Consider the following 12,660-nt stretch of genomic DNA (forward strand, 5'->3'; position numbering starts at 1 on the left):
TGTAAATATTTCGATTGATCAATAAAATACGCTCTCTCTTTACTCTACCATTTTTTTTTGTTCTTTACTCTCTGTCTATTTATTTTATAACATAAATAACTTTTATTCTCTACTTTTTTTTAATATATTTAGAAATTTTGCAATTCACCCTACATATAAATAGAGTGTTGAATAATGAATAACCAAACAACCTTGGATAAAAACTTTTATTTTTCGATTTAAAGGTGTAAAAAGTCTTCAAATTTTTTCAAAAAAGAACAATTAAGCCCCTGTCTTTTTTATATTCAATTAAGTATTTGAACTGGAAAAATACATTAAAAAAGCAATTAAATCCCTGCTCTCTTTTTTTTTTTGCACTCAATTGGATAGTTGAACTGCCAAAATACATAAAAAATGCCAGGGTGGATCTAGGGGGCTAATAGGGGCCCCGACCCCCTAAAATGGAAAATTTTCCATTTAGACTATTTATAATTTATAAAATTTTAAATTAATAATGGTAAAATTGTACTTTGGCCCCCCAAAAATGATAATTTTTTTATTTAATCCTCTAAAAATTATAAAGATATATTTTATTAAAATAACAAAATTGCATTTTTACTATCATAAAAAATCTAACTTCGCCCCTGCCTCTAAGTCGTATTTCTGGATCCGCTACTAAAAAAGGCCCTTTGACTTTTAACTTTAACGATTGACAATTAAAGTTATAGAAAAATTATAAAATACTTCTTTTTGTACGATAACTTTTATAATTTTTTTACGAATTTTATATTTCTTTATATTTTTATAATTTTATAAAATTTTTCTATATTTCTATATATTTTATATTTTTTTCTAATTCTTAATAAATTTTAATTTTTTTATATTTTTTATTGAAAATTAATAATTTTTATAATTTTTATTAATTTTTTATTATCTTTTTTTGTCATATGTCACGTCATAGTTGTGACACGCGGTGGCTTTAATTGAAAAAAATTAGAAGCAGTTAAATTTAACGGTCAACTGTTAATTATCCGTTAAAGTTAACGGTCAAATGGCCTTTTTTTCAGTGGCGGATCCAGAAATACGACTTAGGGGGGCAGGGGCGAGGTAAAAAAAATTGGGGGGACCAGAATAAATTATATATTTTTATGATAGTATGTAATTTCTCCATTTTTAATAACCTATATCTTTAAAATTTTTAGAGGATCAAATGAAAATTTTATCATTTTTGATGGCCAAAGTGCAATTTTACCATTACTAATTTAAAATTTTGTAAAATATAAAGGGTCTAAATGGAAAATTTTTCATTTTAGGGGGTCAGATAGGGGTGTGCATTATTCGGTTAAAACCGAATTTTTTCGGTTAACCGACCGAGTTCGGTTAATCGGTCGGTTAACCGGAAAAATTCGGTCGGGAGTCGGTTAAGTTTTTTTGGTTTGTTCGGTTAACGGTTAAATCGGTTCGACACGGGTCGGTTAACCGAAAAAATTCGGGTAAACCGAATTTACACCCTAGGCGGCTAGGCCTACTCCTCCCAATTTAAACCCAGCCCAATTTAAATCTAGCCCAATTTTCACAACACCCCTGGCCCTAGAACCGTAGAACATGGGTTGCTGTCCATTAGGACCATTAGTTTACCATTCCATTTGGTCCACTTCCATTTTCTCAGCAGCAGATTTTAGTCTTTCACAAATCACAACACCCCTCCAGCTCCAGCCCTCCTCCATTTACAAAGCTTTGCTCAAAACCATTCATGGTGGGTGTAATGCTATAGTGAGCACTTTCGGTGCATGAAATCTACTACGATGTATATATTTACATTGACAAATCTCCCCCACTGTTCTTCATTCGAAAGAAATGGAAAGTCAGCATTGCTTTAAGCATTGATATAAACTGCTTATTGAATTGATGGAAGAAATTTCAGACAACTTAATTACAGATCAACAAATGGGAAATTAAAAAAAAAAAAGAAACTATGAACAACCTCCATTGAAGAACTTGCCTAGAAATAGTCCTGTTGATCTTGAATTCTGAGAATGATTGCGCTTCACACCAACTTTTGAGCAATAGAGGCACTTCTGCAGTTGTAGGATCTTGTTCTCACTCTTTACCTGCTCGAGTTTTAGCCGTAACCGGTTGATGGTTTCTCTCTTCTCATTATTCCTTCTTAATAGTTCTGCTTGCTGCCGTAGATTCTCCTCCATAAGCTTTGTAAATTGAAACCATGTACTCTCCTTTTCAAACTCTGCAGATTTAGGCTTAAATATTTTCGGGTAATTCGGGTCATTTTCGGGTAATTCGGGTAATTCGGGTAATTTTTAACCAAAAATGATCAACACATATTTTTCGGTTAATTCGGTTACAAGAATTTCGGGTCGGTTAACCGGTCGGTTAACCGACTGAACACCCCTAGGGTTAGAGGCCTTGCCAGCCCCTGGATCCGCCTCTGGCTTTTTTGATGCATTTTGACAATTCAAGTACCCAATTGAGTGAAAAAAAAAACATAGGCTTAATTTTTTTTTTAAGTTTGAGGGTCTTTTTTTTATACATTTTGACAGTTCAAGTGCCCAATTAAGTAAAAAAAAACATAGGCTTAATTGTTTTTTTTTAGTTTGAATGCCTTTTTTTATACATTTTTGCAGTTAAAGTGCCCAATTAAGTGAAAAAAAAACAAAGGTTTAATTTTTTTTTTAAGTTTGAAGGTCTTTTTGATACATTTTGAAAGTTCAAATACCCAATTGAGTGCAAAAAAAATAAGGGCTTAATTGCTTTTTTTTTTAAGTTTGAGAGCTTTTCACACCCTTTAAGCCTTTATTTTTCTTTCAAAATCCCTAACCTCTTAGATATGCTAACCTTCTTTTCCACCCTGATTAGCCAATCATCGGCCACAACCTTTCTCCTCCTCTCTTTGCCCTCTTTCTTTCCCTTAATTTCATTCTTTTTTTTTTCTTTCTTTCTTCCATTTGTTGCTACTTTTGGTTGCTATCGGTGAGGTCTTTGACAGTGTTGCCGTCTTCGACCCTTATCGATAATGTCCCTTTTGCTTTCTTTTTTGTCATCCTCTTTTTCAGTCACTTTCTTTCATTTTATTTTTCCTTCTCCACTTACCCCTTTCACTCCACTCTCACTTCCGCTAATCTCTTGCCAATCACCGCTTGTTTTCCAACAAATTTCATGTTTGAAATAATAACTATGGCCTATGGTCTAACCTTTGTCTCCTCCATTGATGTCAAACCTTTATCTCCTCCATTGATAGAGGTTTTTCCGAGTTGACAAGGATTCATTTTTCTTAGATCCATTGAGATTCGATTTGCTTGAGTTCTTTGTGACTTGGTTTCTCAAGTCCTAGCTAATATATTATAGGCCCGAAATATGAGTTTAGGCAAAAAAAAGAAGCCCGTTTAGAAAACGGGCCGAGCCTCGGGCATCACTTTTTTTGCCCGGGCCCGGCCCGACCCGAATATAATAAATATTTTTTTTCATTTTTTAATTTTTAAAATACTTTTTTATATTTTTTATTTTTAAAATAAATTTTTGGTGTTTATTAAAAAAATGGGCTGGGCCGGGCTAGGACTTAGGATTTTTTTCTTGAGCCGGGCCGGGGGCGGGCCTAGGATGCGGGCTGAAATTTTTTCTGGGCTAGGCCCGGCCCGGCCCATGAGCACCTCTAGTTTGATTTGATGTATTTAACATATTTGCAGTTTTTATAGATTTTCAGAATGGACAAGTTAATCATTAGCAAGCACAATGCACCAATTAGCGTAAACCATTTTTTGGTGGTTGATGCCTTTTGATGCAAAGGAACTCAAGATTTGGCTTGTATTCATGGCGGAGGAGTTTTTTTCCCCGATTAGATACTTTTCCAGATGACTCACCTTCTAGTCATATTGTTCTTTTTTGTATCATTTATATCCGTTTTATGGTCTATATTCGAGATTCATGACTACCCCTCATTGCCAAGATTCGAATTTGTGTCTTCTATTGGTGGTTAGGTCGAATTGTGGTCCAAATTTTTTAAATATCAAAAAATAATTTTAAAAATATATTTTATATTAATATTAATATATTTTTATAATTAAATTTAAATAATTTTTAATTATTTAATTTGAATTGAGGTTTGGATTTATTTAACCCAAGAAACCAGTCCATCTATGGACAAATTTTTGAACATCAATATTTAGAAAAATTAGAGTAAAATTATGAAATGTGCACGTAACTTGGATAATAGATTTTTTTAAAAAAAATTTACATCTCGTTTTGATTTTTTGTATGTAATTATAATTACGATAGGGCGGAGTCAGATAATTTTTTGAGGGGACCGGAATAAAGTTGTATATTTTTATGGTAGTAAAAGTGAAATTTCACTATTTTAATAGTCTATATCTTTATAATTTTTAAAAGATTAAATCAATTTCTTTTATTCTTGGATATTGAAGTGTAATTTTACCATATATTATTTTAAAATTTTTAAAATTATAAAATGACCAAATGTGAAATTTTCTATTTTAGGGGACTGGGACTCTTAATTTTTAAAATATATATAATGAATAATATAATATTATTATAAATACTGAAAATATAGACCAAGTTATTTATATTTTAAAATTTATAAAAAAATTATAATACGAGCTGATAAAAAGTTTTTTTATATTTTATATTAATATATATTTTAATAAAGGCAAGTTAATTAATCATGAATAATGATAACTAACAACAGAAATTCTATTAATTACGATAAAAAATAAGATTTAAAAAAAAATCCTGAAAGCTTGCGTTCGTCGTCTTCGTCCACTATGATTCACATTATTCAATGAAAATTATTTATTTGAAATTAGAAAAAACAAAAATTTCAAAGGGAAGCAAACCGTCAAACATCGGTGCCAATGCCGGTTCTCCACATCTCACCTCTCTACTTTCTGCCATCTTCGTGCGGTTAACGATAGCCATTCTTTAACTCCTTGTGGATCGCCTGCCTTGAATTGTTAGTAACCGCAGGTGGATTGCCCAACTGAATCGTCGGTTTGAGTTCCATTGCAGTCTTCGCAGCCTTGTTTTTCTCCAACGTAATCGGGAGGTATCGCATTGCTTAATGATCCGAAAATTGATATTGTATTCAGTATGGAGAGAGATGCAAAAAAAAAAAGCTTGGTGGAATTGAAGGAGTATTATAAGGAAATTGAATTGATTTATGCTTTAGATAGAAACCAACTTTATTATAGTATCGAAAGGCGGTTACTTTTAAGGGTTCTTTTCCTGCAAGCAACTTCAGATAGTTAATTAATATAATTTAATATATAAAAATTATTTTATCCAATATTTTCACCTAGAAATTATTTAATAGATTATTTCCATCGCATCATCAATGATTTTTTTAATTATTTAATTACTTTCATAAACCTCAAATTCAAAATCTCAAACTCTAAATTTAGACTTCAGAGTTGAGTTTGGATTTGAGGTTCAGGGTTTAAATTCGGAGTTCAAGATTCAGATTCAGGTTTAGGTTTGAGTTCGAGTTTGGGGTTCAAAATTTAGGATTCGGGTTTAGTTTTTAAGGTTAAGGGGTTCAAAATTTGGGATAAAAAAATTATCAAAATTATGTATCAATCACATGAAAAAAATTGTTGAAATGTCATTAAATAATTGGAAATGAACCATGGATGATGTGGTTATGAACCATTTCCAATTATTTAACGACATTTCAGCAATTTTTTCTATGTGATTGATACATAATTTTGGTAATTTTTTTACCTTAAACCCAGAATCCTGAACTCCAAACCTCAAACTCTGAACTCGAATCTCAAACCAAAATCTTGAACCCTAAACTCGGAACCCTTGATGTAGTGGAAAGTGTCCATAAAATAATTTCATGTATATTTGAACTAATCTTCCAAATCAAATATGATGTGTCTTATTTTAATTGGAAGGGACTATAAATAATGTGGTGGGAAGAGTCCATAAAATAATTTCTCCAAATTTTAAGTAATACAAATCATTAATGCGTCAAAACTTTTTTTTAAGAGCTTATAGGTAAAATCATAAAATATAAATCATAAATAATATATGTTTGATCAACTAGAACTATAATCAATCGAAGATAAAGTAAAACAAATTGAAAATCTAAATATATCTGAATAAGGCCCATTTATTATGACTTAAACTCCTAATAATCTGGGAGAGAATCTATATATAATATTTACATATGACATGACTTAAACTTGAATATTCAAATATCTTAGGACAACGACTTTTGTCAACACTACCAATGCGTCATTGGTCAACATGTCAACTTATATAAATGTATATTATCTTAAAAATTATTATAACCTATTAAGATAACACGAGGATTATAACATATAAAAATAATACGAATACGATATGAATATGTATGTTGGTGTACAAGTGTGAAAAATTCACTCATTTTGCAAAATCTATAACAAAATAAAATGTTTAGCTAAATAATGTCATGAGTTAAAGGAACACCAAGTTTTGAACATTAAACTTTAAGGTATTAACAAAGAAACTTCGACCATTACTTGAAGGAAGTTTTAGGTTTACAAATTTAAAGATAAATATGTCCCTTTTTTTACTAATTTTTTCATTCAACATCGTTGATGTTACTTAATCTTGTATTATTTATTTTAATACAAAAATTTTGATTCGAATTTACAAAAGACGTCTTATAATATATGTTTATTTCGTTTGATTCTTTCTGATCTCTTTCTTTTATAACCTCGTTGGAAATCATGTAAAGATAATTCTTATTTGAGATAGCTATTTGTGCAAGTATTTTACGATTCAGAAGTAATTGTTTCTTGTACAGATTGTGTATTGATCTACTATAACTATAGGATAACCCCACTCCGCGAATTACTACATTTATTCAAGTGATCCACAAATGACGAAAATTTCTTTTTTTCCTATCTCTATCTTGATGAGCCGAAACCAAAGCTCTTATTATTTGGTGAATAATAGTTCGAGTAATCCTTGAATGAACCCCTCAAAAGCTTGATGCAAATAAGCTACTTTTTGTTCACTGTCTCCGAGCTATATATTTCCGTTTAATTTTGATCATTGGATAAAAGAATTTTTAAAAGAAGTTACAATAGATCTTATAGACCCCAAAAGGGATTGAGTACCCAATCACCCAAATAAGTCCCATACAACAAGTGTTTTACCTTACAAATACAAATTTATGTTCATCATTTATCATAGCAAACCATAATTTTTTTTAATGTTACTGAAATGAAGTAAGATACTATAGTGATTTAGATTTGTTCATAGGTTAAATCAAATCATAATTGAATCCAAAAGCTTATGTCCAAACTTGAACTAGGCTCAAATCAAGCTCAACGTGATTCAGCTCAACTCCATAAGTCCATTTTATTATTCGGATATTAATAGAATATTAAAAATACAAATTTATATTTATATTATATATTTATAATTAAATTTAAATAAAAATACTTTTATCACTTAATTTTAATTTAGGGTGAGTTAGGCCAGCTTGAAAAAAAAATTCTTATCCAAGACTCAACCGATAGAAGCCGGGTTGGGTGAATAATCCGATTCATTAACAGGTCTACAATCATTAAAAGCAAATAATAAAAGTGATTAAATCCCAGATGGCCTTAAAAAATTATCAAGCATCATCACAACAATCAAATCCATAGTTTAACCATTCCAAACCAAAACACAAAAATCTCTCATTTCCCTATTTTTGCCATTCTCCAATTCACAAAATAGTGTTTGTGCAATAAAAGTTTGATTTTTATTTCAATAAAGATCCTTTTTCAAATGATCTAAGTGAGCAACCAAATTTGGTCATCTTTAACTCTCTCTATTCACAGATGACACAAGTCTTTTCATAAACAAGAACTAAAATGATACAATTATCAATCAAAAATAGCATAAGCAATGAAAATGTATAAGAATGAACTGTTGTCCTACAGCTTTGGTTTTGGTTTTGGTTTGTGAGATTCCTTGAACCATATAGGAGGATAGATTTTATATTCTTGGATTGGTTCTTCTTTCTTGACTTCTTTATCTTCAATGATGTTTTTAGGAAATGCATCGGGGTTACCTTTGATGCAGGTTTGCAAGGCTACAAAGGGATGCACGCAATCCGAACCCTGTTAAAGAGGAAAGTTCAAGTATATTAGTGCTTATATAGAAGTTCAACAAAGATAGAGGCTAGACAATGTTGCGGGGTCAGGAACAAATATGATCGAATTATAAATTTTTTGGGAGCCAAGATAGGTTTTTAATATAATTTTAGTTTGACAATTTCCAGTTTATGAATTATGACATCTTCAAGAAGCTCAAAACATATTAGATTGCCTAAAAGTGAAAGCATTTATCTGAGCCTAGCTTTAGCCAAATCATTTCATGATAAAAAGTTGAAATTTGAGTTCTGAATGGCAACAACGTGAATAAAAAGATAGGAATTAGTGTTTCAAATGGCCAAGCAGTTAGGGAAGCCCTCTACCAGCCATTTAGATTAGCAAGGAACTACATAAAAATGAACCAATGTTGTGTTGCTCTGATTCTTCGTTTTTTTCAAAGTAGACATATGCGCCACCTATATCTGATGCATATCCAAACATAGTTATGGAGATATGACCCTCTAAGGACCCTCCAAATACATAAAACAAACCTTAGAAAAATTGAACATTCCCGTGTTGGACACATCCAGGTATATCCTACACTCACTCACGACTCTGAGCAACATAGAACCAAAGTCCCATGCAATAAATTAAATGAAACAACAAATCACAATACGGAAAACCAGCTCTAAACCTTTGCTTTCTAAACAAGATATTTTACAGTATTTACAGCTTCAACTTGGCAGATGATACACAATAGATTCATACTCAAATTCATTTCTTTGTTTTGTAAGCAGATAATACCTAATAAGAGTGTCTAGATTAATCAGAACGATAAAGCTTAACACAACAAATGAGCCCATTTTTTCCCCCACAATGGTTCTCAAATAACAATAATTACCTTTTCTTCAGCAGTGCTTTTGAGAAAACAAAGGAAAGCCTCTGTAAATTGAGTCCCGCAAGCGCCATTCCGCAGCTCAGCTACACAAGGGCAATCTAATGCTTTCTGCGCCTGCGCATCAAGAGACTAGCACAAAAATTGAAAGAAACCCATTATATTTCACAACTTGTTAGGTGACCCAAAAACAAAAAAAGGAGCAGCAAGTTATGGAATTAAGAAGTGGAACTACCAGATTCTCATCGCTGCCATATGCCGCAGCTTCTGTAAAAAGGCAAAAGATAATGATATTACAAACTACTCTAGTGAAAAAATAAATAGCCTCCATTCTCTAAATCAGCAAAGGTAAAATAAGCAGAATTTAAAGTATGCTAAGATCTTTTGGAACTGAGTTCTTTTCTTTCTTTCTTTCAGACATTTTCGCGAACAGATTAGACGCTAGATTGGTCTAGTCACAGCATAATAATGAATCAAAAGCAATTGATATTAACGACGTAAATATAAACCATGAAACCTGCAATAATAGAATCCGTGGAAGCGAAAGAAGAGGAAGGCTGGGTTCGAGCTTGATCGTTAATGGCGGCAGCCGCAGCCGCAGCTACAGCACTTTGAGCTTGGCCCATCTCCGCTTTATCAGTCCCACACTTTTAACAAATGACTGTAAAACTATAAATCCGTCTCCGCTTCCAACCATCTCTTGCATTGACTTTGACTATTCTTTTGGTGGGAAAATTTGTTTAGGGTAAGTAAACTACTAATATAGTAACCTAAATTTCATAAGTTTTCATTTTGATTTCCCCAAAGAAATTTAGAATAAAGGTACTATCATTAATAAATATTTTCATTTCGATTACTCGTCATTAAGGTTTTCAGAATTGTACCGGTGGTTGAATCAATCAAGCCATCAGTTCACTGATCTAATTCGTCCAGACAGTTTGATCAAATGAATTATTAAAGTTTTCATAAGAATAAAAAATATTTAAACTCCGTTTAGTCAATTTTTTAACTCGACCCAATTAATTCATACCGATTTATGGTATAATCAGTTTAAATCTTTCTTCGAACTGATATCCTAACCGGTCCAGTTCAATTCAAATAGCTATAGCAATATTATTTATTAAAATAATAATAATTTAATATTTGAAAAAAAAACTCAATCACATATAAAGTGATAAAAAGTCTGATATAAATTATTTTATTAGTATCAATCTCGAATTTGTTTGGGAAATTTTCCATTTATCTTATAAAAGAAGTCAAAATATATTATATTTTATTTACAAATTTGAAAATTTAAAATTTAGATCTAACTATTAACCGTGCTAAATTTTTTATAAAAAATTTATATATAAATTTAATAAAATAATTTTAACAGTTTTAACGGTTAAAATTAAATCTTGAAATCTAAAAAATAAGTGACTAAATTCTTCAAAAATGAAAATATAGGGACTTAAGTTATATTTTTAACCTAAAAAATGTCCAAAGTGGGCTCGAACGAATACTCCGACCCGTAATACTAGAGGCATTTGGACTGGCCCATCTTACAAGCTTCTGGCAACTTCTTCTCCATTTCTCGGCCTTCCATTGTTCCATTGTTTGCCTCGTTGAATCCTGAAACGAGAACAAAACCCAGAAACCCATCAAAAAAATCTTTCCTCCAATTTTTCTTCAAATTTTCATTGTTGAAGACCAAAACCCGGAAATCCTTACGTTGGAAAGTGGGATAAAGAGCAATGGGAAGCGCGCCCGCACAGATTCCGACGAGTTTCGGACACGAGCTCCGGGCTTGCCTCCGTTGCCGCCTCGTCAAAACCTACGATCAGGTAATTTCTTATGTTTCTACTTGGGGTTTTATTTTTTTCTCGCTTTAGAAAGTTTCATAGTTTTTGACGAGCTCTTCTAATTACTCCCTTTTCTGGGTATTTAAAAAATTTACAGTTTAGGGAATCGGGATGTGAGAACTGCCCATTCTTTAAAATGGATGAGGATAATGAACGCGTTGTCGATTGTACCACTCCTAATTTCAATGGGTATCTTTCAAATTTACCTTCCTTTTATCTCTTTGAGCATCTTTTCAAATTTGATTACTGATTTTTTTTTCAGGATAATCTCTGTGATGGATCCGTCTAGAAGTTGGGCTGCTCGTTGGCTGCGAATTGGTATGTTCAACACTGATTGTATCTTTTTCGTTATTTGTTTTTGCTTTGTGGAAATTATTCATTATAAGGTCTTTAAACTTCAGTAGCCTTATTTGAATGGAGAATTGAGGCTTGCATGATTTAGAAATCCATTATTGCTTTATCATTATTTTCAATATACTATTTGATGAACCCTAGGATTTTAAGATCTATTCTCTCGGATGATTGCTGAGATATTGCATTTTTGCCATGAATTTGGGTGAGTTTTAAATAATGCGCTGAAGACGGGTATGTTTAATTTTCCAAGTTATTCCATACATTTGGAGAATCTGGGTCATATCTCCATTTCCATGTCTGAAATTTTTTCAGACACGGTGTTGGACTGTATACTTCAAGAAACATAAATAGTCGTTGCAACATAGCTTTTGAACTTTATAAAGCACCAGACTTTTGACTTCTCAATGATAGTTTTTTCATCATAAAATAGTAGATTATGCAATTGCTATTTTTAGTTTATGTTTACATCCTTTTCGAATTATATGTATACATTAGTGTGTTATATCTGATTCTTAGATATTTTGGGTTCTTTGACACTTCTCGAAATCCTTCTCAGGAAGATTTGTCCCCGGTTGTTACACTCTTGCTGTTTCAGAGGCGCTTCCAGAAGACTTGCAGGTACGGGTGAAATTCATTAATCAACATATACTTTTCAATAAAGGAAACATGAAGGATGGTAGATATGCAACACGGTTTGGGCATGTTAATTGTGTGAACTTTTCGAATAACTTATCTCAAGGTCTTCTATGATAATATTCAGTTCCATTTCTCGAATTTTTGTGTTTCATCTTTTTAGCGTCATAGCCGCTGGGGTTGTATTTCAACTCATTATGCAAACACAATATTGTATACATTATATTGAAGATTTTTTTTCATGTCAAACCCCTAAGTTTTAAACCTACAAGAATAGAGTTTTATTATCTTGATACTTTGTTATGCCTTGTCATATTACTTTTGTGTTTCTGGTATTAATAGTTGTTTTCTTTCATACAGAATTTATGCGAAGAAGTGCATGTGCAGTATGTGCCACCTAAACGGGTATGAGACAAGAGTCCTGGTAACATTGTATGTAACCATCGAAAAACTTTGCATTTTACGAGTTGTGATCGTTTTTTGATGCTTTTGTAAAAGTATTGCTCCGTTGTCTTGGCTATCAATGAAATTGTATGCAAACAATTTCTGGGTTTGAACAACTTATAAACACTCTAGTTATTTACAAGGTAGGATTTGTATGAAATTTGGTTAGAACTTAGGGTTTATGAATTAGTTTTCAGAATTTTGTTGGAAGAAGTTTGAAATTTCAAAAACCCTAGAGCTATTAATTGATTGTTTTATGGTTCGGATTACTCGTTCGGACTTTTAAATCAAGTCTGAGCTATCAGCTTGTTCGTATAGGTCCTGATCAGGTTTTGAGCAAAATGTTTTTATATTAGAGTCAATTTTACATGGATATTATATATAATTAGAGTTTGTCATACCACACAACCTA

General features: G+C 31.8%; 2 protein-coding genes across 3 annotated transcripts; one reads left to right on the plus strand and one right to left on the minus strand.

The window, feature by feature from the left end:
* Positions 1-7,724: 7,724 nt before the first annotated feature.
* Positions 7,725-9,775, minus strand: LOC107898080 (mitochondrial intermembrane space import and assembly protein 40 homolog). Its single transcript, XM_016823630.2, has 4 exons — positions 9,494-9,775; positions 9,212-9,243; positions 8,983-9,108; positions 7,725-8,108 (listed from the first exon to the last, which is right to left on the minus strand). The coding sequence occupies exons 1-4, from the start codon at positions 9,600-9,602 to the stop codon at positions 7,923-7,925; spliced, it is 453 nt and encodes a 150-aa protein (XP_016679119.2). The 5' UTR covers positions 9,603-9,775; the 3' UTR covers positions 7,725-7,922.
* A 734-nt stretch (positions 9,776-10,509) lies between these two features.
* On the plus strand, positions 10,510-12,447 carry LOC107898885 (transcription elongation factor SPT4 homolog 2). Of its 2 annotated transcripts, none has more exons than XM_016824451.2 (5): positions 10,510-10,799; positions 10,915-11,006; positions 11,080-11,135; positions 11,728-11,789; positions 12,165-12,447. In XM_016824451.2, the coding sequence occupies exons 1-5, from the start codon at positions 10,710-10,712 to the stop codon at positions 12,213-12,215; spliced, it is 351 nt and encodes a 116-aa protein (XP_016679940.1). In that variant the 5' UTR covers positions 10,510-10,709; the 3' UTR covers positions 12,216-12,447. The 2 variants fall into 2 exon arrangements, with proteins under 2 accessions (XP_016679940.1, XP_016679941.1); XM_016824452.2 differs by having other exon boundaries at positions 10,527-10,799; positions 11,107-11,135.
* The last annotated feature ends 213 nt before the right edge of the window (positions 12,448-12,660 follow it).

Source organism: Gossypium hirsutum, chromosome D04 (assembly GCF_007990345.1).
Source record: "Gossypium hirsutum isolate 1008001.06 chromosome D04, Gossypium_hirsutum_v2.1, whole genome shotgun sequence".
Taxonomy (NCBI): domain Eukaryota; kingdom Viridiplantae; phylum Streptophyta; class Magnoliopsida; order Malvales; family Malvaceae; genus Gossypium; species Gossypium hirsutum.